Source organism: Oncorhynchus masou, chromosome 22 (genome assembly GCF_036934945.1).
Source record: "Oncorhynchus masou masou isolate Uvic2021 chromosome 22, UVic_Omas_1.1, whole genome shotgun sequence".
NCBI lineage: Eukaryota > Metazoa > Chordata > Actinopteri > Salmoniformes > Salmonidae > Oncorhynchus > Oncorhynchus masou.
In genome coordinates this window covers 14,811,102-14,832,910 of record NC_088233.1, presented here as the reverse complement: position 1 = coordinate 14,832,910, position 21,809 = coordinate 14,811,102, and the positions used below count along the sequence as shown (strand labels likewise).

The window sequence follows — 21,809 nt, the reverse complement described above, 5'->3', positions numbered from 1 at the left end:
TAAAAAAACATTTCACAAATAATAGTGATTAAGGACACTCAAATGTCCCAATTCTATAGAATAGAAAAGTTATTGTTGTGTAATTCTGAGCCTTTTGCTTCACACTGACATTTGCACCAACATCCAAGTATTTTCTGGATGTGTCAGAAGGGTCTAATTGGTTCCCCTAATAGTTAATATTGTACAGAAATGTCCTCATTGGACAGAAAGGGTCACACCTCCCACCCACCATTGAGCCATATTATTCTTTTGATCAGAGATTATTTTTTTTATTAAGTAATATTATGTATATGAAATATACAGCATGAGCCAACATTCAAGACAACTTGAAGTCGCAGATTAACCGACTTCCATAGTGTTGCTGTCACAGTAAAGGGCAAACAGTTTGGCTAATGACTCATATCATATCATACATACAGTATACTAAGTCTATACAATGTCAAAGTTTCAAATGGAAAAGATTAGGCTCAACTCTTTGCTGACTCTTTGCTGGTCGATGAACCTAAATGTACATTCATTTGACCTCATATCAATCATTTTATTAAGCAGTACAGTAAAACTGTGTGCAGTTCTGGCTTGGACAAGGCTTACTTACTTACAGTGCCTTCAGAAAGTGTTCACACCCCTTGACTTTTTGCACATTTTGTTGTGTTACAGCCTGAAATGAACATGTAATACATTTAGATTTTTTTTTGTCACTAGCCGACATACAATAACCAAAGTGGAGTTATGATTTTAGACATTTTTATAAATTAATAAAAAAATGAAAAGCTGAAATGTATTGGGAGTCAATAAGTATTCCATCCCTTTGTTATGACAAGCCTAAATAAGTTCAGGAGCAGTGTTTGGCTTGGGCAGGAGCTCACCGGAGCTGAGGACCGGCACCTCACATTTCTACTGATTCAGCTCCTGTGCCTCTAATAGAATATTAGCTCAAAAATATTGTGGAGCTCCTGCACCTAAATATAAACAGTACCGGCACCCAAAATGAGTACTGCCACCTATATCAGAACTTCTAAGCCTATTCACAATGATACTGGGCAGGATGCTGATAGAGGAAACTTGCTGAATAACCAGAGAAATTATAGCCAAAGCCTTTCTTTTAGGCTATTTACAGAAATAGATGTCCTCAATACTTTGCTTGCAATAGCCAACAAGTAATCCACAGGGGTTTCATGATTATTATTGGTTTTGTGATTATCTTACTGACAGAACTCAGGCCATGGGTATTTGCAAAATATTAAATAGCATTTTCAAGGAATAGAGAAGTTAGGAAAGGCTTTCCAGCTTTTTCTGATAAGTCTGAGAATTAGCCATATGTCATCGAGACAACATATCTGCATCTTATCAGCAGAAAGGGGTGTTTTCAATGTCATTGCCAAACTCGTCCAAAAATTGATAATGTTCCGGTAGATTCCACTATATAAGGTGCAGTGTCTGGACCAGTAAACCAACCTCACTTCATTTCCCGAAAGGTAAGAGTGTTGTTCATGTGCTTTGCATTCTCTAGCTATGTCATGCAAGCTACATGTGTAGGATCTTAATTTGACCAGTTTCTCAGCAGGAATATAATCCTGAGGCAAAAGGAAAGGTGATTATAATTAATGGACATTTATGTAGGCATTGATGCATTTTATGTTAGAGCAAATCAAGTCTGACATTTTTAAGTGTAAATTACAAACTTTAGAAGCATTACAAGCCTTGAATATACTACATATTTGCATTTTCTGCAACAACAATGTGATCAAATGAAGATCCTACACCTGTACGACAGGAAAGTTACAGTAAGTCAATTACTTTCTGTGGTGGTATTCAGATTTATTGACAGTGTCTAACCCTGGCAGGTTGTTTGTTGACATGTCTGCATTGAAGTACACTCTGGGCCTTCTGGCCCTGCTTGTAGTGGCCGCCTGGGCCGAGGAGGTGAGTAAAACTCTACTAAACTCTCTACTGTATGTGTTGTGTGTCTGCATCCATGCATGTGTGTGTGTCGTCCATGTAAGTGTGGACATATGCATATTTTGTGAAACAACCTAACTATTCATAGTAAGATATTTGCTGATTTGCAAAGACATTATTTCTCTCTGTCTTTGCTGCATGGTGCCATAGGAGCTCTCTGTCTCTGAGCTGCTGGAGAAGGCCAACAGGAATGTTGGTAAGACAGTTTTTAAATTGTGATATACAATACTCGCCAACACTTTCAGATTACATTATGAGTGATATGAAATATGAAATAAAGAACAAAAAAACCAATACATTATCGCATTGCTTTTCAGTCCAGGACTAGGCTTAATCAGAATCAGGGAAATTGATCCTAGGTGTCACACTTTGACGTCCTGTCCTGTCCCCGTCCCTCCAGTGCATACCCGTAACGAGCCCTTGATTGTGGATGACATCGCCTACGTCAACGAGGCTGAGAGGAACGCTGACCCCTGCACATCTCGCGGCTGCATGTGGCCCAAGTCCAGCGACGGCAGAGTCTATGTGCCCTACGTCATCGCCAACCAGTACTGTAAGTACCATGTCATGATGATATCTTATTTAATGATGTTGGATATTAATTTGAGCTAGTTTGCTAGAGCAGGAAAATAATCCTGCAGCAACAGCAAATGTGGATTGTAAATAATGGATTTGTTTTGTAGGGTTTGATCAAACAAAAAAGGCTCAAATCAAGTCTTACATTTTAAAGTGTAAATTATAAACTTCAGAAGCCCTTTTACACTACATATTAATGTCCTACATCTGTACATGAGTCCCAAACTACTGTATAAAGCTATATAAGTAGGCCATATAAGTAACAACTAATCATTACTGGCCAGGGTTGGGTAGGTTAGGTTAGGTAGGTCTAAATGTAATCTGTTAGTTACTAATTACCTGTCCAAAATTCTAATCAGTAATGTAACTTTTGGATTACCCAATCTCAGTAACGTAATCTGATTACATTCGGTTACTTTTAGATTACTTTCCCCTTAAGAGGCATTAGAAGAAGACAAAAAAGTATGTTACCAATTGAACAACGTCTATTGCAGGCTAAATCTATGTTAAAGTTTACATAGGTGGCCACATATGGAAGTTACATTTTCGTTTTTGGGTTGGTTATGTAGGCTTCTTCTAACCCATCACTTTCTACTACGGACTGACCCTCCATGATATAAACATTATTGTTTTAACCATGTTAAAAGACTACAGTGTTTCTTTACTTTTAGAATATTTACAAACATCGGAGAAAAACAAGATTATATTTTGGGATCTCATGGAGTGTGACAGTTGAACTAAACTCATACAACATTTATAAGTTATATCTTTCAAGAATGAATGGATTTATATAATTTATTTGTTCAAAGAATGGATGTAGCAACTACAGATTACCCCTTTAAGTCTATCAAAAGTGTGCGAGTTTGAGCATGTGTCCATTAGGCCTATGAAGTTTTTGATCAACATGAATTATATTGAGCACTTAAAGCCCCACTTTATTCCATAGGCTGTGATCTGCACTATGCAGCTGTTGCAAGAGCGCATTTTTCACTGGTTTCAAAAACAATGATTGATAGGCACCGTAAATGTTTTGAATTCAACCATTATTGGGTTTAAATACATATTTAGAATTGTGAACAGCCATACACAACAACCAACCGCAAGGCACAAATAGCTAAATGAGAAAGCAGCAGTGTGATTAACATCAATGCCCTATGTAGACATCAATAATACGTGATATCCGTATCGCCGTAGACTACACCACTGCTGTCATCCTGACCTCTAAACGTTTATTCAAATGAAATCATCTTTGGATGCCGACAGCAGTCGCACCGTTGGAAGACATAGCTTGGACTTTATCCTACAAAGCCAATTCCTGCTCTTTTCACACGATCCATCGAACAGATTTTGTGTCATCATAGTGGTCTCTGATTTGTGGTCTGACTTGCTCAGATGGGACAAATTTAAACTTGTGCCTTTTTTCAACTCTGATTTGAATGTCATTGAGAAAACAGAGAAGTGTCAATGATTTTTTTTCGCAAACATCCGTTCTGAATTTAAAGTAATCCTCGAAGTAATCATCTAGTTTTTCAAAAATATCTGTAATCTGACTACTATTTTTGCTGGCAATGTAACGGATTACAGATACCGGTTTTTGTAATCCCTTACATGTAACAGATTACATGTAATCTATTATTCCCCAACCGTGTTACTGGCCATTAACTGTATTGTGTAGCAAGTTTCATGATAGAGTAGTCATTTTTTAACAGTAGTTTTTCTTGTCCCATCTGTGTCCTGCCAGCCACCAGGGAGCTGGAAGTCATTGAGCGTGGTCTGCAGTCCTTTGCAGGCTTCTCCTGCATCAACTTCATCAAGCGCACCAACCAAAGAGACTACTTGCACATCCAGTCCCAGAACGGGTACGTGCACTATGGAATTACATATAATTCATAGGTCCTACTATTCTACATGAGGATCTTTATGACGTGCAGAACCAGGCTGAGTTAGGACCAATTATATATATATATTATATATATATATATATATATATATATATGAACCCTGGACTGCAGATGCTACGTATTGGCCAGTGAGAAGCTTTGAAGCCACTGGTCGGCCATATTGGCACTCCCCAGTTGGAGCAGTCCTCAATGGGAATGATATAATTCTACAGTATTTCAGTATTTCAACAAAATTACATGTATTTAAGTATTTTTTGTAGTGGAGACAGTAACATTAGTACTCTCTACTTCAAGGGAAATGTTTTTATATATTTGTATGTTTAGCTCACACAATATAATTTAAAATTATGCCATCTGTACAATAATAAATGTGTCTTCTTTTGGGGAAATCTGACCAAATTCACATAGAGATTTGAGTTATAGATCTGTCATTCTTGTTGAAAGCAAACCTAAGAAGCAGTAGACCTATTCTACATGCGCTATTTCTATGCTTTCCCTTTCAGTTTTGTACACCAGCTTCAAACAAAAGATATGTCACAGCAGTTTAGATGGTACAATGATTCTCTACACTCTGAAATAAGCCGAACTATTAGAATTTTAGCAACCAGGAAATGGAGGAACCATTTCTGCATATTGCATCTTTAATAAATGCGTTTCTTTTGCTTCCCCCAAGAAATTACAATAGAGGAGGAGTATCAAGATTGCTGCGGGGGCCTTCAATACAGCACCCAGTGTCAGGGTTTATATACATCATTGGTTAGGACAGTTCAGTGTGAGACATGAAACTGCATTATAAGGCATGACACACTTTTGGTAACAGTGTGTGTGTATAAGTACATTTGTGTGGGTCTGACAGAGACAATTAAAACTAATTGCACTGTTACAACTCTGTCCAACCCATTCATGGCAGGTGCTGGTCCTATGTTGGTCGTTCTGGCAATGCCCAGGTTGTGTCTCTGAGCCGATCCGGCTGTGTGTACCACGGCACCACCCAGCACGAGCTCCTCCATGCCCTGGGCTTCAACCACGAACAGACCCGCAGCGACCGTGACAATCACATCCGCGTTCTCCTCCAGAATGTCCAGTCCGGTAGGATCCCTTTCACATTCCCATGTCCCCATATTACCATGTACATACACATACAGTCTATTATATTCTTTGAATGTCCACACGCACACACAAACATGTACATTACAGATGCGGGCAAACACACACACTGTTGCATCGGTCACCAACCGTTGCATTCATTTATTAAGGCATGATAAATCTAACATATTCTCTCTCTTCCAGGCATGGAGCACAACTTCAACAAGATCGCCACCCTGAACCAGGGAACGGCCTATGACTACAACTCCGTCATGCAGTACCACAGGTTAGTCACTATTGTTTTACCACTTTCACACCAGTAGATGTTTAGACAGTTGAATAATTGTCTAACCAGCCTCATAGAATTCTAATTCTGTACAGAGCCTGTGGTTTAACAGTAAGATACCCAGCTCCTCGCACATGTTATTAATGAGGAATTTAACTTTATGTTCAATCCGATTCTTGGTTCCGCCCTTCCTACTGTGTCCCTTTCATCTATCTGACCGATTCTACTTCTAACCTGTCTAGATAAGCGTAAAACCATGCCCAAAACTATAATAATATGGTAAGCCTACCCCCACTCATCCCAAGTGTTCATGATGGTGTGATGTGATTGCAGGTACGCCTTCTCCAAGAACAACCAGCCCACCATGGTTCCCATCCCCAACCAGAACGTGGAGATTGGCAACGCCTCCCAGATGAGCCAGAGCGACATCACCCGTCTCAACAGGCTGTACAACTGTTAAACAGACACCTTGTGTTTCTGTCCTCTCACAAGGTTGCGTCAATGACTCAGTGTTGATATCAGAGTAAAGTTCAATAAACCGGCAAAGATATACGGTATTTTTGTTTCATCATTTTAAAGTCTTAATATATTTTTCTACGGCGTGGATTAAAGTCCTGGGTTGAAATATTATTTTTAATTTTAATCATATTAAATAGCCTACTTTACCTGGGCTTGATTGAGCAGGCGTGGCCCAATGGAAGCAAGGAAATAGTCTCCAAACTGTAAACCCCGCCCACCTGGGACAGTTGGGAGGCTAGAGAAAACACTCAAAGCATTTGAAACATTTTAAATAGTATTTGAACCCAGAGGACTGGTAGATATAGCTGTTTGCACCAATCAAATTGTTGGACACTAGCCCTGCTCTATCACTAGCCCTGCTCTATCACTAGCCCTGCTCTATCACTAGCCCTGCTCTATCACTAGCCCTGCTCTATCACTAGCCCTGCAGAGGTCCCAACTGCAGTCACACCCAATGCTGACCAAAAGGGGGCAACACAATACCACAGAGCTTTGGCAGTAACTGTCTATTCAAATCAAATCAAATTGTATTCGTCAAATGCATCGAATACAACAGGTGTAGACCTTACAGTAAAATGCTTACGAGCCCCATAGTTAAAAAAAAATACGGATAAGAGTAAGAAATAAAAGTAACAAGTAAACAATAACAATAGCGAGACTATATACAGGGGGGGTACCGGTACAGAGTCAATGTGCGGTGGTACCGGATAGTTGAGGTAATATGTACATGTAGGTAGAGTTATTAAAGTGACTATGCATAGATGATAACAACAGAGAGTAGCAGTGGTGTAGAAGAGAGAGGGGGGCAATGCAAATAGTCTGGGTAGCTATTTGATTAGGTGTTCAGGAGTCTTATAGCTTGGGGGTAGAAGCTGTTTAGAAGCCTCTTGGACCTAGACTTGGCCCTCCAGTACTGCTTGCCATGCAGTAGCAGAGAGAACAGTCTATGACTAGGGTGGCTGGAGTCTTTGACAATTTTTAGGGCCTTCCTCTGACACCGCCTGGTATAGAGGTCCTGGATGGCAGGAAGCTTGGCCCCAGTGATGTACTGGGCCGTTCGCACTACCCTCTGGTTGCATCACTGCCTGGTATGGTAACAGCTCGCACTACAGAGGGTAGTGCGAACGGCCCAGTACATGACTGGGGCCAAGCTTCCTGCCATCCAGGACCTCTATACAAGGCGGTGTCAGAGGAAGGCCCTAAAAATTGTCAAAGACTCCAGCCACCCTAGTCATAGACTATTCTCCCAATAGTGCAGCTGTAGAACCTCTTGAGGATCTGAGGACCCATGCCAAATCTTTTCAGTCTCCTGAGGGGGAATAGGTTTTGTTGTGCCCTCTTTACGACTGTCTTGGTGTACTTGGACCATGTAAGTTTGTTTGGTGATGTGGACACCAAGGAACTTGAAGCTCTCAACCTGCTCCACCTCAGCCCCATCGATGAGAATGGGGGCGTGCTCGGTCCTCTTTTTCCTGTAGTCCACAATCATCTCCTTTGTCTTGATTGTGGACTACAGGAAAAAGTGGACCGAGCACGCCCCCATTCCCATTCCCTACCCCGGCCGTCCACTATTGATCCCATGGATGAGTATACTACTGTGTCATCAGACTCCCCATCTCAAACATTAGAATGAATTTGAATCCAGATGATGTTTTAATGCATGAACATTTTAGACACTATTCCCAGGCTCCAGAGTGACAGGTGTCTAAGGCACTGCATCTCAGTGCTAGAGGTGTCACTACAGACCCTGGTTTGATCCCGGGCTGTATCACAACCAGCCTTGATCGGGAGTCCCATAGGGCGGCACACAATTGGTCCAGCGTAGACCGGGTTGGGGGAGGGTTTTGCCGGGGTAGGCCGTCATTGTAAAATAAGAATTTGTTCATAACTGACTTGCCTAGTTAAATAAAGGTTAAATAAATAACATATATTCAACAGAACACATCACCATCCCTGATTTTAAATGCTCAAACTGTTTAAATGTTTGTAAGGCAGAGAACCTACTATCTGTATTACTTAATGTAAGCACAGAGTTGTTTGCACTTCAAGCACACACCACCACCAGTAAGTAGTCTGGATAACCAGACCCGAGGTCAGAGCGTTTTTAAATTGTGGAAGGCGGATGTCTAGAGAGACAAACCAGTAAGTGTGTGGTTGTGATGAAGAGCTGACTAGAAGGATCAGTATATCTTCATTACCTGCCTAAGCCAAATATAGGTTATCACTTTCTGTGAAAGTATAGGTTATAGGGCTACTGTAATTACAAATGAGAGTTTGACGGCTGTCTGCATTTTGACTTGGATCCCAATGGACATGTTTCATAAACACAATTCTTCCATTCTTCCGTCTACTTGAGAAAGAGACACAGACTCTAATTAAAAAGGTTGGTTCTGAAATGCTAAATAGAGTCAAAGTTGAAATCTGATAAGCTTAGTGTTACACATAACTTTATTCAGGATCATTGATCTACACAATAGTATTTGTGGGCCAACTCCTGAATGAGTTTGTCTGTAACATGTAACTTCCTGGTAGGGTTGACTGCCATGCCATGTCGGTGTTAAAGTCATCAAGTTTCTACATCCATTTGAACTGATGTCGGGACCGTTTTTGAACAAGGGTGTCTTTCTCTCTGACGCTTGGTGCCAGTATCACATTCACAACCCCTAGGCTAGGAGTCAATATGAAAGCCTGAGTGGGTGGTTGGGGGGGTGCAAGGGAGGGGGTTAGAGCTGTGGCCCAGTAACTGAAAAATCTGTTGATGTGCCCTTGAGTGAGGCACTTAAACCTAATTTGCTTCAGGGGTGCCTACTACTATGGTTGACCCTGTAAAACATCACATTTCACTGCACCTATTCGGCAAAGGTTTTTATAACTAACCCAAGATAGACCACAGCCTGTCGTTTCCAATAAGATAAAATTAATCATAGTGGGCAGACCAAGCAAGGAGGTGGGCAGAGCCAAGCACAAGCAAGCGAGATCCTATTGGCGCATTCTAGCATGTATTTGCATATTTCTGTTAGGCAACGCCTACTCTGTGAAGTGCTCTTGTACAATAATTAAATTCGACCTTGCACTTCTAAAAAAAAATAATAATAATATTTGAAACTTTTGCAAAGGGTAAAGTGTCCAAAACATATTCAAGTCTGTTCATAACAGATTCTAGTTTTGGTAACAGAAAACTGTATTGAGATAAAACGTTTCATCGAGGAGAAAATTTGCAGAATGTCAGAAAAAATCCATCTCGCTCCATCTTCTCACACTGCCGGCCCCTGTGCTTCCTCTCATCACCATATTTGGTGGTGCGTGGAAATGCCAACCTGATCCTTCAAATTTATACATCCGATTAAACATCTGGCTCATTGTTCTATCGGTGAATCTGGTGAATGTGACAGTATGCATATTTTTTTTTAGCCCATACTTGCCATAGTGCAGACCTAACTTTTTCCACACCTCCTTCCAAACAGAATATATGCTGGGATCTCTCCCTGACAGTCTTGCTGCATGCCTCACACGTTTATCTCCCTAGCAACCTGTCTTCATTGTCTAATCCTTTGTGGTTTGTCATATAATTTCAAACCAGTTTGTGTTTTGATCTGTAGAAGTATATGTAGATCTTGCAATGGGTAATTGCTATGACAAATACTATTTCTTATTTACAAAATGCACTATTATGGGTAAACACACTCCTGCTCCACTTGTTCGACCTAATCCACCTGCTCCTCCTGCTTCGCCTGCTCCTCCTGCTCCTCCTGCTCCTCAAACAGAAGATGTTGGCCCAAAGTTTTAGAGGGAGAGGAAAAAGCACGGGCAGTGAGGACAGTGGTGACTGTTGTTCAGCCACGGGCCGCGGTGGTGACGCAACAGAGAGGTCTGCTTCAGCCATTGGCATCCACTCAGGACAATCAGGAAGAGATGTGGCCCAGTTCTCCATCCCCTCCTCCTCTTCTCCCTACATCCCCTCTTCCTTCTCTCTCTCTCTCTCTCTCTCTCTCTCTCTCTCTCTTCTCTCTCTCTCTCTCTCTCTCTCTTTCTGTTGGTCACTAGTCACTATCCGGACCTTCTGTGTCTCCCCATTTGAAGGTATCGCCAGGACATGCGATTAATCCGGGACAGAGTCATTTTATCTGGTCTGTCTGCCGAATGACCCAAACGCACAAGCACACTGGTACCCCTCCTCCCAGTCCTTCCCACCTCGTTGCCAACAGGAAACTATTGTGCCTACTGTGTGTCCCGACCAAGAGCAAGTCACTGTGAGCCAAGTCCCAAAAGAGGGTTTGTTCGGGAGAGAGGAAGAGGGGCATGTAGCCTAGCCTCAGGTCAGTTCCCCATAGCTGGCCTCATCTATCACTATCAGTCCAGTCCACACACCTCCAGTTACAGAGGCCTCTCTATCTCTCTCTCTCTATCGCTCTCTCTCTCTTTCTCTCTCTTTCTCTCTCTCTCTCTCTATCTCTCTCTCTCTCTATCTCTCTCTCTCTCTTTCTCTCTCTTTCTCTCTCTCTCTCTCTCTTTCTGATTGCTACTTCCTCTGTGGGCTGTCCTGAGTGTCCTCACATCCCCCAGGGAAGACACTCCTTATACTGTGTGTTAGAAACATATCATACATAGGATCATATTTACCCTCCTTGAATATTTACCTTAGTAACGCAACACTGATCTTGGGTCAATATGTAGGGGCATTCATGAGGACTTCTTTTAATCACCTCTTTTAGGTAGGATATCAATTACACAAGGCTTAAAGCCTGTGGGGCCTAAGGACCAGTTATTGTTTACTGCATATAACGTGTACGACAACACATTTCCTATGATGCATTTATCTCCATCATAATATTGCTCTGCAAAAAAATGATAAGCATCCCATAACAACTTTCTATATTGTTAAAAGCTTGAGATAAGCCCCTGTGCTGTGGTTTACCTCAGCTTAAGGCTAATAGTTCTGCAGTACATTGCATGAGCATATTGTATGAGCGTCATGTAAAATAAGGCTTGGTTAGATTACCATTCACATGGGGTCCTCCATGGGAGGTAGGGTAGGTCTACGTCTCCCAAATGGCATCCTATTTCAAAGGTAGTGCACTCTAAGTGAATAATGAGCCATTTGGGATGCAGCTCAGGTCTACTGTTCCCTAACCCCCACTATCCAGACCTGGCCAGTCCCATATCAATAGTTTATGCTGTGATGCCCCTGGCCCCCTCCTTGCACCCGCCTAAGCCTAGCCTCCGCCTGGCCCTGGGAATACTGGACGGCCAATTAGCCTAAACATGATTAGCCAGATTTGGCCCCGAGTCAGTTTTCAATTAGGCCGAGTCAACAGGAATAGTAGCCCCCTTCAGCGGTTTAAAAATAGCTGTTTTGTATATCTTACAGCAGGTGCGGAGTCAACAGTTTACACACAGTAAGTTACACACAGAGGGTAACTGTCAGTAACAAATGAGAACACATTTTCAGCCCCAACTTTGATCATTAGACAATGCATAGGGTCATTTTGCCAAGATCTTGAAAGTATGTAGAATACAGTCCAATTAGATTATTGTTGTGATAACTATATTTTGTATATCTTTTGTTTATGCTTTCACACCTTTAAGTTTCAGTTCCTTTGACACTTAGGAAGCAATAGAGCCATAAACAAAGTACCCATACAACCATCACCATCATATAACCATTCAACCATCACCACACCACACCATCACCACACCGCTCATTTGGAAAGAAATGCAATTATATATTTTGTGAGTGTGCGTGCGTTGTTAACATCTGCCCAAGTTATTGCCCAGATCTTCCAGTCTGGACAACCAGACGACGGGTCCGGAACGGCAATCCAAATCTGGACATCTGCTGCCCATCCTTGTGTCGGCCTGTTCCGCTTGTAGACATCCTACCCGGGTCGACCACCAGAGGGGGACTGCAACGGCGATCACCAACCGGACATCCACTGTCCATCCTTGTGGTGGACTGCTCCACTTTCAGACATCCTACCCGGGTCGACCACCAGAGGGGGACTGCAACGGCAATCACCAACCAGACATCCATTGCCCATCCTTGTGTTGGACTGCTCCACTTTCAGACATCCTACCCGGGTCGACCACCAGAGGGGGACTGCAACGGCGATCACCAACCGGACATCCACTGTCCATCCTTGTGGTGGACCACTCCGCTCTCAGACAGCCTACCAAGGTCGACCACCAGAGGGGGACTGCAACAATGATCCACAGCCAGGACATCACGTTGTCAGGATTTGGCCAGGGTTGTTCCGGGTTTTGGTCAGTAGATGCCCCCATTGTGCTTTTTGTCCTTATGTTTTTCCCTTGATCCCCATTAATTATTTGCACCTGTGCCTCGTTTCCTCTAATTGTATTTAAACCCTTAGTTTCCCTCAGTTCTGTGCTCTGTGTTTGTATGTTAGCACCCTGCCCTAGTGTTCTGTGTACTCTTGTCGATTCCGGGTGACGCTCTTGTGGTATTCTGTTTTTTTGTTTTTGTTTATTTTTTGTTAGTTTCTTTTGAGGCCTTTTTGTGCTTTTCCTACCACCTTTTGGATTTGCCATTTTTTGTATTTAAGGATTTTTTCTTTATTAAATACACCGTCTTAAGTACTGCTGTCTGCCTCATCTTCTGGGTTCTGCTGACTATTCGTGGCTCAGTTGGTTAAGTGACTGTTTCTCACTCTGGAGACCCAGGTTCGAAACCGGGTCCTGACACACGTGGTCATTATTTTTATGTTGGTTTGCAACTTGCAGGATAATCACAAGATTGAACCCACCAGAGGGGGACTGTCACAACGTGGCCTTTTGGGTGTATATCGTGGGTCCCCCCCTCCTTGTCTCTCCTTCTCTCTCACACGTCAGGTTTTACAATGGTCATAAATACCTGGTAGAAACTGCCATGCAGTACTGAGGGAGAGAGTCTACCAATCTCTAAAATGAGAGAACTAAACAATGTTTCTACTTTTGAGAATGTGGGAATGGTCCGTGGACACTTAAGGGACAGTCGTGACAAGTGTGCTTCATTTGGTGATCTCGTGAAGGACAGGAAACACATATAACTATATCTCTTAAAGTGTACATTTCCCAGCTGTCAGTTTTACATCTAAATATTGTGAAACGTATGTGATTAAACATGAAACTACTTGTGAAAAGATGGAATGTGATGTTAACCTTCTAAATGAGAGTATGCATTTTCATACAAAGATTAACTAGTCAGTGGCCACACCCCCGTGAGCCCAGACATCACATTAGGTGTCATAGAACCGCCCATTTTTCCACAGAGTATAAAACCCACTTCCTACAAAATATACATTAAGTCAGCGAGCGAGTCCCCATGTTGGAATGGCTACAATTCTATAGACCATTAGACCACACAGCTGTAGTTTTGGCTACACTGCTGGAAATAGTTCAACTCTGAGACTATCGATCACTATAGAATAAGAGCAAATCTTAGATGTATAATTACTATTCTGCAGCTATAAATTACGTAAGTCTAGTACGAGAATACCTACAACCGACATTTCAATGATTATATTTCCCGCTCTTTCTCAGTCCCCACCCCTTTCCTTGGTCTACCAAGCCGTCCTATCGGCTTTGTCCACTAGGGACTTTTTCTATATATCATGTAGTAACCCAAATATCTACTGTCTGTTTGTTATGTAATTTTGAGTGCTTATCTAGTTAGTTAGTAAATAAATAATTAAGCCAATTTGTATGTCGCTGATTCATGATTTAGGCTAGGGTTCATGCAGATATCCAAGGTTTTGTGACGTTCAGTAATGAGAACTGATGAGGTAATAATAATACATTAATGAGAATGACTAATTGATCTGATGTTGAATATCTGAAGAGTTATATTCGGAAAATTATAACTCTGTAAATCTCAACATTTTCCATGGTGCCCTGACTTCTTAGTTAATTAATGTTTACATGATTAGTTTAATCACGTAATAATTAAACCCAGCGAACTGATTTGATATAAATAAGTCTTGACATTTAATGATAGTCCAGACACGACAACTGTAAATCGGCCACTCAAGAATATTCACTGTCTTCTTGGCAAGCAGCTCCAGTGTACATTTGGCCTTGTGTTTAAGGTTAGTGACCTGCTGAAAGGGGAATTAATATCCCAGTGTCTGGTGGAAAGAAGACTTAATCAGGTTTTCCTCTAGGATTTTGCCTGTGCTTAGCTCCATTTTATTTATTTTTTGTCCTGAAAAACTCCCCATTCCTTAACGATTACAAGCATACCCATAATATGATGCAGCCACCACTATGCTTGAATATATGGAGCGTGGTACTCAGTAATGTGTTGTATTGGATTTGCCAGAAATATAATATTTTGTATTCAGGGCAAAAACGGAATTGCTTTGCCACATTTTTTACAGTATTTCTTTAGTACCTTGTTGGAAACAGGATGCATGTTATGGAATATTTGTATTCTGTAAATGCTTGGTTCTTTTCTCTCTGTCATTTACTGTAGGTTAGTATTGTGGAGTCACTACAATATTGTTGATCTATCCTCAGTTTTCTCCTACCACAGCCATTAAACTCTGTAACTGTTTTAAAGTCACTCTTGGCTTATGGTGAAATCCCTGAGCGGTCTCCTTCTTCTCTGGCAAATTAGTTAGGAAGGACACCTGTATATTTGTAATGACTGGGGTGTACTGATACACCCTCCAAAGTGTAAATAACTTCACCATGCTCAAAGGGATATTCAATGTGCAAAGGGATATTCAATGTGTTCAATGTGCATGAAAAATCATGCCAAACACTATTATTGCACACGGAGTGAGTCCATGCAACTTATTATGTGACTTATTAAGCACAGATTTACTCTTGAATTTATTTAGACTTGCCATAACAAAGGGGTTGAATATTATTTTTTTCAATACATTTCAGCTTTCATTTATAATTAATTTGTAAACGTTTTGAAAAACATCATTCCACTTTGACATTATAAGGTATTGTGGGGTATTGTTAAACATAATATATTTTGAATTCAGGCTTTAACACAAAAATGTGGAAAAGTCCAGGGGTGTAAATACTTTCTGAAGGCACTGAGCCCCTTTCATCCAAACAGTCCCCATAATCTCCAACTAATGACACGTTTCCCTTCAGCACCATGATTGAGAAAGGGGATGGATGGAAAAGATTATCTCTGCATGACATCTCCAGCAATGTCCAGCGATCTGCATCTGATTTCGACATGAGTTTTGGATTTGACGCATGACAGGAGCCAGGACAATAATAGGCTACGTCTGCGAGCCAAGGGCCTGGGCCACATCTTAAATGAACAGCACACAGACTGACTGGCAGCTGTCCACTGATTGCACCTGTAGGTGTGGTAATTGAGACAACCCAGTACTGTACTTTACACACTTAATTCTAACTGTGACATACAGTACGAAGCTAAGAGAGTCTGTGGAACAGAGAAATGGGACATCCTGTGGAAGTGACATCACCAAGGTATTCCACTGTGTGTGTAATTTCAAAGCAGCAATGGCACCAGCTATATAACAGTCCAAACACAAACGCCCGTCAGTAATTATCGCATGCCTACTGTACATCATCACAATGCTATTTGACCCAAATAGTGTATCAAGGCAATAAATAATCAGGCAGCAGGGATCAACTCTGTAATCCTAAATGGTACATCTGGAAACCCCAGTATAACTCATTCATATCAATAGTCGATCATCTGTCGAGACTGCAGAGCCATTATTGACAGCATTGAAATAAATGGTACCAGAAATGATACATGATCTATCGATCCAAAGGCATATCTCAGGCCACAGATCTAGATTACAAGCCTATAGGTCTCTGGGCCTACATGTAATAAAAACGTTTAGGCTATGAGGTAATAATTGCAGGAAAATATAACCTGTAAAAAAGGTGTATATCCTGGATATTTTAGCTGACATTATGCACTTTGAATATTTGATATAATTATACAAAACTGTGAATGATATAGGCTACTGTATCTATGGTGCATTCTTAGGCATATGTTATCCCAATAGGCCGAAACCGTTACTCTGACTGTCGGCATGTTAATATAACTCATGACAACACAACATGAAGACCATCCTTCATCAGGCTATGTTATTCACACATCCACCGATTCCACACAGTCATCGGAAGGGTAAGAGGTAGCCTAGGTTGTAAGCCTTGGCATGGTGGGTTGAGGCAGAAATAGGCCACAGCCTTGGCTACACTTGTCCCCACCACAAAATGTTTTGTCACTCTTTAGCCACCGCGCAACGCACCTCCTTTCAAATTGAGAACGCATTCTCATCTGGAATACGCCTAGGGTCCACGCCTACTGCCCTTAACCAACCTGCGCTCCCCGAAATGCCATGGTCTGGTCTAGTCTAGACTGTCTCATTCCCGGAGACACATTTTTCTCTCGAGTGTTTTTACAATTTGAGGCTACAGTCGTATGTGAAATTTGCATTCAGCAGCGTAGTAGTTAAAGTGGTACTGAATGCGTTGTTTTATGTTCTGTGTGTTGCCCGCACTCCAGCAGACCGCTACAGTAGGAAGATGGCGTCGGAGGGAGCGAGCGGGGAACAGCGTCCTCCGATACAAACACTGGCAACAACAGTGCTTGGAAGTGTCGAAGCGGTAAGCCCTTTTCATATTATAGCCAGGTCTATATGTTTCTATATTTGCATGATTCGTTTCGGAATAAAGGCACCGGGCACAGGAATAATGAATACAGAAAGACGGTGCATTTCTCTATGAACCTGAGTGTTCATCTTGAAGCAACAGCAAGATGTTATTCTTGTGACAATATAGCGAACAGCAAAACAAAGGTTCTCAGATTTTTTTCCAAATAGACTATAAACATATGATCTAAGTCTGTTATGAGAATTAAAATCAAAGGAATTGGGTTAATATATTTCTCACACCTCAAAAAACTCAGTCTGTTGGCACGGCCGATATGGGGAAGCGTAGTTGGCTATAAAGCACTGATTTGCGGTGTTGTAATACAGTTGTTACAGTGTGGTTAAAACGGTGGTTTCAATGTGTAGGCAACTTACATTTGAAACACAATTTATTTAGGCTATAGGTTTGCGCTGGCTCGTCTTCTGAATAAGCAACGATATATAGGGCGCTGCTTTTGAGATGGTTGTTCAATGCACAATGCTGTAATTCTTCTCTATACATCAAAAGCTCTAAGTTGAAACAAAATATGTTAATGGTTGGTTTGTGCTTTGTGTCATTGTGGCTTCAATGTGAATATATTGTTAACTGATGTAGCCTACATGCAAATTTGCGTTTGAAAAATATTGCCTTTATGGTTAGAAAAGAAAGGCCTATATAGGCGATTCTATGAGGACCCCCAAACCAAACCACTACAATCCAATATTCAGCAGCACTTGGCTGAACATAAAGCATTTTTGGCTATTTGCACTCAAAAAACCTTTTCCGTATTCTGTAGGCCTACTAATACTTCAGATTTGACCTGTGACCAATAGAACAGTATTAGACATCTTGAATCTTAGTGAAAGTGTTTGTTTGTCTGCAGTCTCCTGACTAATCAGGCTGAGTTGCACTTGTTTACACTCATCTATCTGGGACTTCTCACACTGGCCCCTCATCTTGCAGACAGGCAGGTTACAACATACATATGTGCCAGGTCAGCAGCTTGCTACCCCTCTGTGCAAATTAATCAATATTTTGCCCCGCGGGAGGGGTCCGTGGTACCTTTCTCTGGTTGTGGTATGCTTGGATGGTTCCATGTGCTCTGTTCAGTCAGACCATTGCTGTCTATCGACCAGTCAGTCAATTCATGCAGAATAGGCACTGGGCTGGCCAGTCTCCCATTAGCCCTTGACTTTACCATGAACGACGCCTATTCTATATATGTTTATATGTAATTGACCATTTCTTAAGCATTTGCATATTCTTATAGGGCACAGGAAATACAATAACTGTTCTGGGTTTGAGGCTCAAAGGCTATTGACATGATTGACTGGAAGATCCCCTTGGGGTGGGGGGAACGAGACAGGCAGGTAGCTGTTGAAATGGGAAGAAGAGAAGAGATGTGGGTGGTGGTAGAAGAACAAGGGTCGTTCCACCTCAAAAAGCACAAGAAAGAGGAGTTTCCACACCTACCATCTCAGATTGTTCTGAAATCGGTTGTGTTGTTAGTTGCACTTTCTTTTTTTTTGTGTTGATTGCACCCAAATTGGCCATTTTAATGTATAGGATTTAGATAATATTCAATAAATATAGTACCCAACATCCGATTTGGACCAAACTTCTTCCTACCAATGAGTAAGACAAACAAATTAAACCCAGCTAGGGACACCCCACACCAATCAAAATCACATCAAATTTTATTTGTCACATGCGCCGAATACAACCTTACAGTGAAATGCTTACAAGCCCTTAACCAACAATGCCGTTTTAACCTCTTACATCTATGGGGGCGCTATTTCATTATTGGATAAAAAAACGTGCCCGTTTTAAGCGCAATATTTTGTCACAAAAAGATGCTCTACTATGCATATAATTGACAGCTTTGGAAAGAGAACACTCTGACGTTTCCAAAACTACAAAGATATTGTCTGTGAGTGCCCCAGAACTGATGCTACAGGCGAAACCAAGATGAAACTTCAAACAGGAAATGAGCAGGATTTTTTAGGCTCTGTTTTTCATTGTCTCCTTATATGGCTGTGAATGTGCAAGGAATGAGCCTGCCCGATCTATCGTTTCCCCAAGGTGTCTGCAGCATTGTGATGTATTTGTAGGCATATCATTGGAAGATTGACCATAAGAGACTACATTTGCCAGGTGACCGCCCGGTGTCCTCCGTCGAAATTGGTGCGTCATCTTCAACTGCACGTCTTTTTCCAAGCGATACAGTGGAGAAAGTAGACATCCACGAACGATATGTCAATGAAGAGATATGTGAAAAACACCTTGAGGATTGATTCTAAACAGCGTTTGCCGTGTTTCAGTCGATATTATGGAGTTAATTTGGAAAACAGTTTGCCGTTTTGATGACTGAATTTTCGGGTTTTTTTGGTACCCAAACGTGATGTACAAAACGGAGCGATTTCTCCTACACAAAGAATCTTTCAGGAAAAACTGAACATTTGCTATGTAACTGAGAGTATCCTCATTGAAAACATCCAAAGTTCTTCAAAGGTAAATGATTTTATTTGAATCCTTTTCTGGTTTTTGTGCAAATGTTGCCCGCTAAATGCTACGCTAAATGCTACGCTAAATGCTACGCTAGCTATCAATACTCTTACACAAATGCTTGTTTTGCTATGGTTCAAAAGCATATTTTGAAAATCTGAGATGACAGTGTTGTTAAGAAAAGGCTAAGCTTGAGAGCTAGCACATTCATTTAATTTAATTTGCGATTTTCATAAATAGTTAACGTTACGTTATGCTAATGAGCTTGAGGCTATAACTGGATACAGGTTTTTTTCATAGCCAAACGTGAATAAAACGGAGCGATTTGTCCTACACAAATAATATTTTTTGAAAAACTGAACATTTGCTATCTAACTGAGAGTCTCCTCATTGAAAACATCTGAAGTTCTTCAAAGGTAAATGATTTTATTTGAATGATTTTCTTGTTTTTGTGAAATGTTGCTGGCTGAATTCTAGGCTTATAGCTATGCTAGCTATCATTACACAAATGCTTGTTAAGCTATGGTTGAAAAGCATATTTTGAAAATCTGAGATGACAGTGTTGTTAACAAAAGTCTAAGCTTGAGAGCAAATATATTTATTTCATTTAATTTGCGATTTTCATGAATAGTTAACGTTGCGTTATGCTAATGAGCTTGAGGCTATAAATAGCATCCCGGATCCGGGATTGCTCGACGCAAGAAGTTAAGAAAATACCTTAAAAAGTAAGAGATAAGAACAACAAATAATTAAAGAGCAGGAGTAAATAACAATAGCTGGGCTATATTCAGGTGGCACCGGCTATATTCAGAGTCAACGTGTCAATGTGCGGGGGCACCGGTGTCGAAGTAATTTAGGTAATTATTTACACTTGGGTAAGAGTTATTAAAGTGTCTATGCAAAGATAATAACAGAGAGTAGCAGCAGCGTGGGGGGGGGGGGTAGTCTGGGTAGCCATTCCCACCCTAACAACCAGTATTCAGTATCAGTTCTGTATGTTTCACAAGTAGTATGAAGATGTGGTTTGGAGTATTGCTTCTCTGTACTATGTTATGTAATTGTACTCCTGCACAAATCAACTCAGTACTGGTACCCCGTGTATATAGCCAAGTTATCGTTTCTCATTGTATATTTATTATTATATTTGTTATATACAGTGCCTTGCGAAAGTATTCGGCCCCCTTGAACTTTGCGACTTTTTGCCACATTTCAGGCTTCAAACATAAAGATGTAAAACTGTATTTTTTTGTGAAGAATCAACAACAAGTGGGACACAATCATGAAGTGGAATGACATTTATTGGATATTTCCAACTTTTTTAACAAATCAAAAACTGAAAAATTGGGGTTAGGGTTCTAACATGGCCAGCGAAGAGCCTAGATCAGAATCTCATTGAGCATGTCTGGGACCTGTTGGGGACTGGTGAGGGCTAGGGCCATTCCCCCCAGAAATGTCCGGGAACTTGCAGGTGCCTTGGTGGAAGAGTGGGGTAACATCTCACAGCAAGAACTGGCAAATCTGGTGCAGTCCACGAGGAGATGCACTACAGTACTTAATGCAGCTGGTGGCCACACCAGATACTAACTATTACTTTTGATTTTGACCCCCCCTTTGTTCAGGGACACATTATTTCATTTCTGTTAGTCACATGTCTGTGGAACTTGTTCAGTTTATGTCTCAGTTGTTGAATCTTGTTATGTTCATACAAATATTTATACATGTTAAGTTTGCTGAAAACAAATGCAGTTGACAGTGAGAGGACTTTTTAAAAATGTTTATGTTGTTTACAAGAGTTAATGGTTTCCATGTGATGGTCTTCAATGGTAAAAGTCCCAACACACACTGTATAGTGTTTTACAATGGTAATGGTATTGGGTTGGGTTTAATGGTAAATATCATAATATATATATTGTATAGCTGATATAGCTGATTCATGATATATCTTTTTGTTGAAAAACACAATACTGACATGCAATGAATTGTTTTGTTAGGGTAATTCCTAGCCCATTTCTCCATCAAAGTTTTGGGCTTGTAGGAAAAGTCAAAGTGATAGCCCTCTCAGTGAGCTGCCACTGTTGGACCATTCAACGGGAGTTGGGTTGAAGTATTAGGTTGCTAAGAGACGGACAAACTGAATTGCTTTCATGGAGGACTGACTTGCTTTCATGGAGGACTGACTTGACTTGTGAGGATGACCACACAGTTTATTTTCATCATGAGCAAAATCTATTGGTTTTCTACCCAAAGTAGCACACTAAAATGGATAATAGAGTGTGGTGGTATAGCAGGAACAGAGGCATCCACTGGTCAAAAACGGGTACTTCCACACTTCTTTATGGTAACTT

The 21,809-nt window shown here is 41.1% G+C and overlaps 1 protein-coding gene and 1 pseudogene across 1 annotated transcript; both read left to right on the top strand.

Annotated features, from left to right (window-relative positions):
• The first annotated feature begins 1,465 nt into the window (after window positions 1-1,465).
• On the top strand, window positions 1,466-6,358 carry LOC135508649 (high choriolytic enzyme 2-like). Its single transcript, XM_064928889.1, has 8 exons — window positions 1,466-1,475; window positions 1,845-1,923; window positions 2,110-2,155; window positions 2,360-2,512; window positions 4,277-4,394; window positions 5,347-5,525; window positions 5,727-5,808; window positions 6,142-6,358. The coding sequence occupies exons 2-8, from the start codon at window positions 1,858-1,860 to the stop codon at window positions 6,266-6,268; spliced, it is 771 nt and encodes a 256-aa protein (XP_064784961.1). The 5' UTR covers window positions 1,466-1,475; window positions 1,845-1,857; the 3' UTR covers window positions 6,269-6,358.
• Window positions 6,359-16,651: 10,293 nt separating this feature from the next.
• The window catches only part of LOC135508776 (cortactin-binding protein 2-like), a 124,081-nt pseudogene continuing 118,923 nt past the window's right edge, over window positions 16,652-21,809 (top strand).

Bases quoted from the DNA above. Each gene is read 5' to 3' on its own strand.
- LOC135508649 (XM_064928889.1), top strand. From the start codon at position 1,858: ATGTCTGCATTGAAGTACACTCTGGGCCTTCTGGCCCTGCTTGTAGTG. The intron at 2,156-2,359 runs GTAAGACAGTTT...CCGTCCCTCCAG, and splicing joins GAAGGCCAACAGGAATGTTG to TGCATACCCGTAACGAGCCC. The intron at 4,395-5,346 runs GTACGTGCACTA...CATTCATGGCAG, and splicing joins CACATCCAGTCCCAGAACGG to GTGCTGGTCCTATGTTGGTC.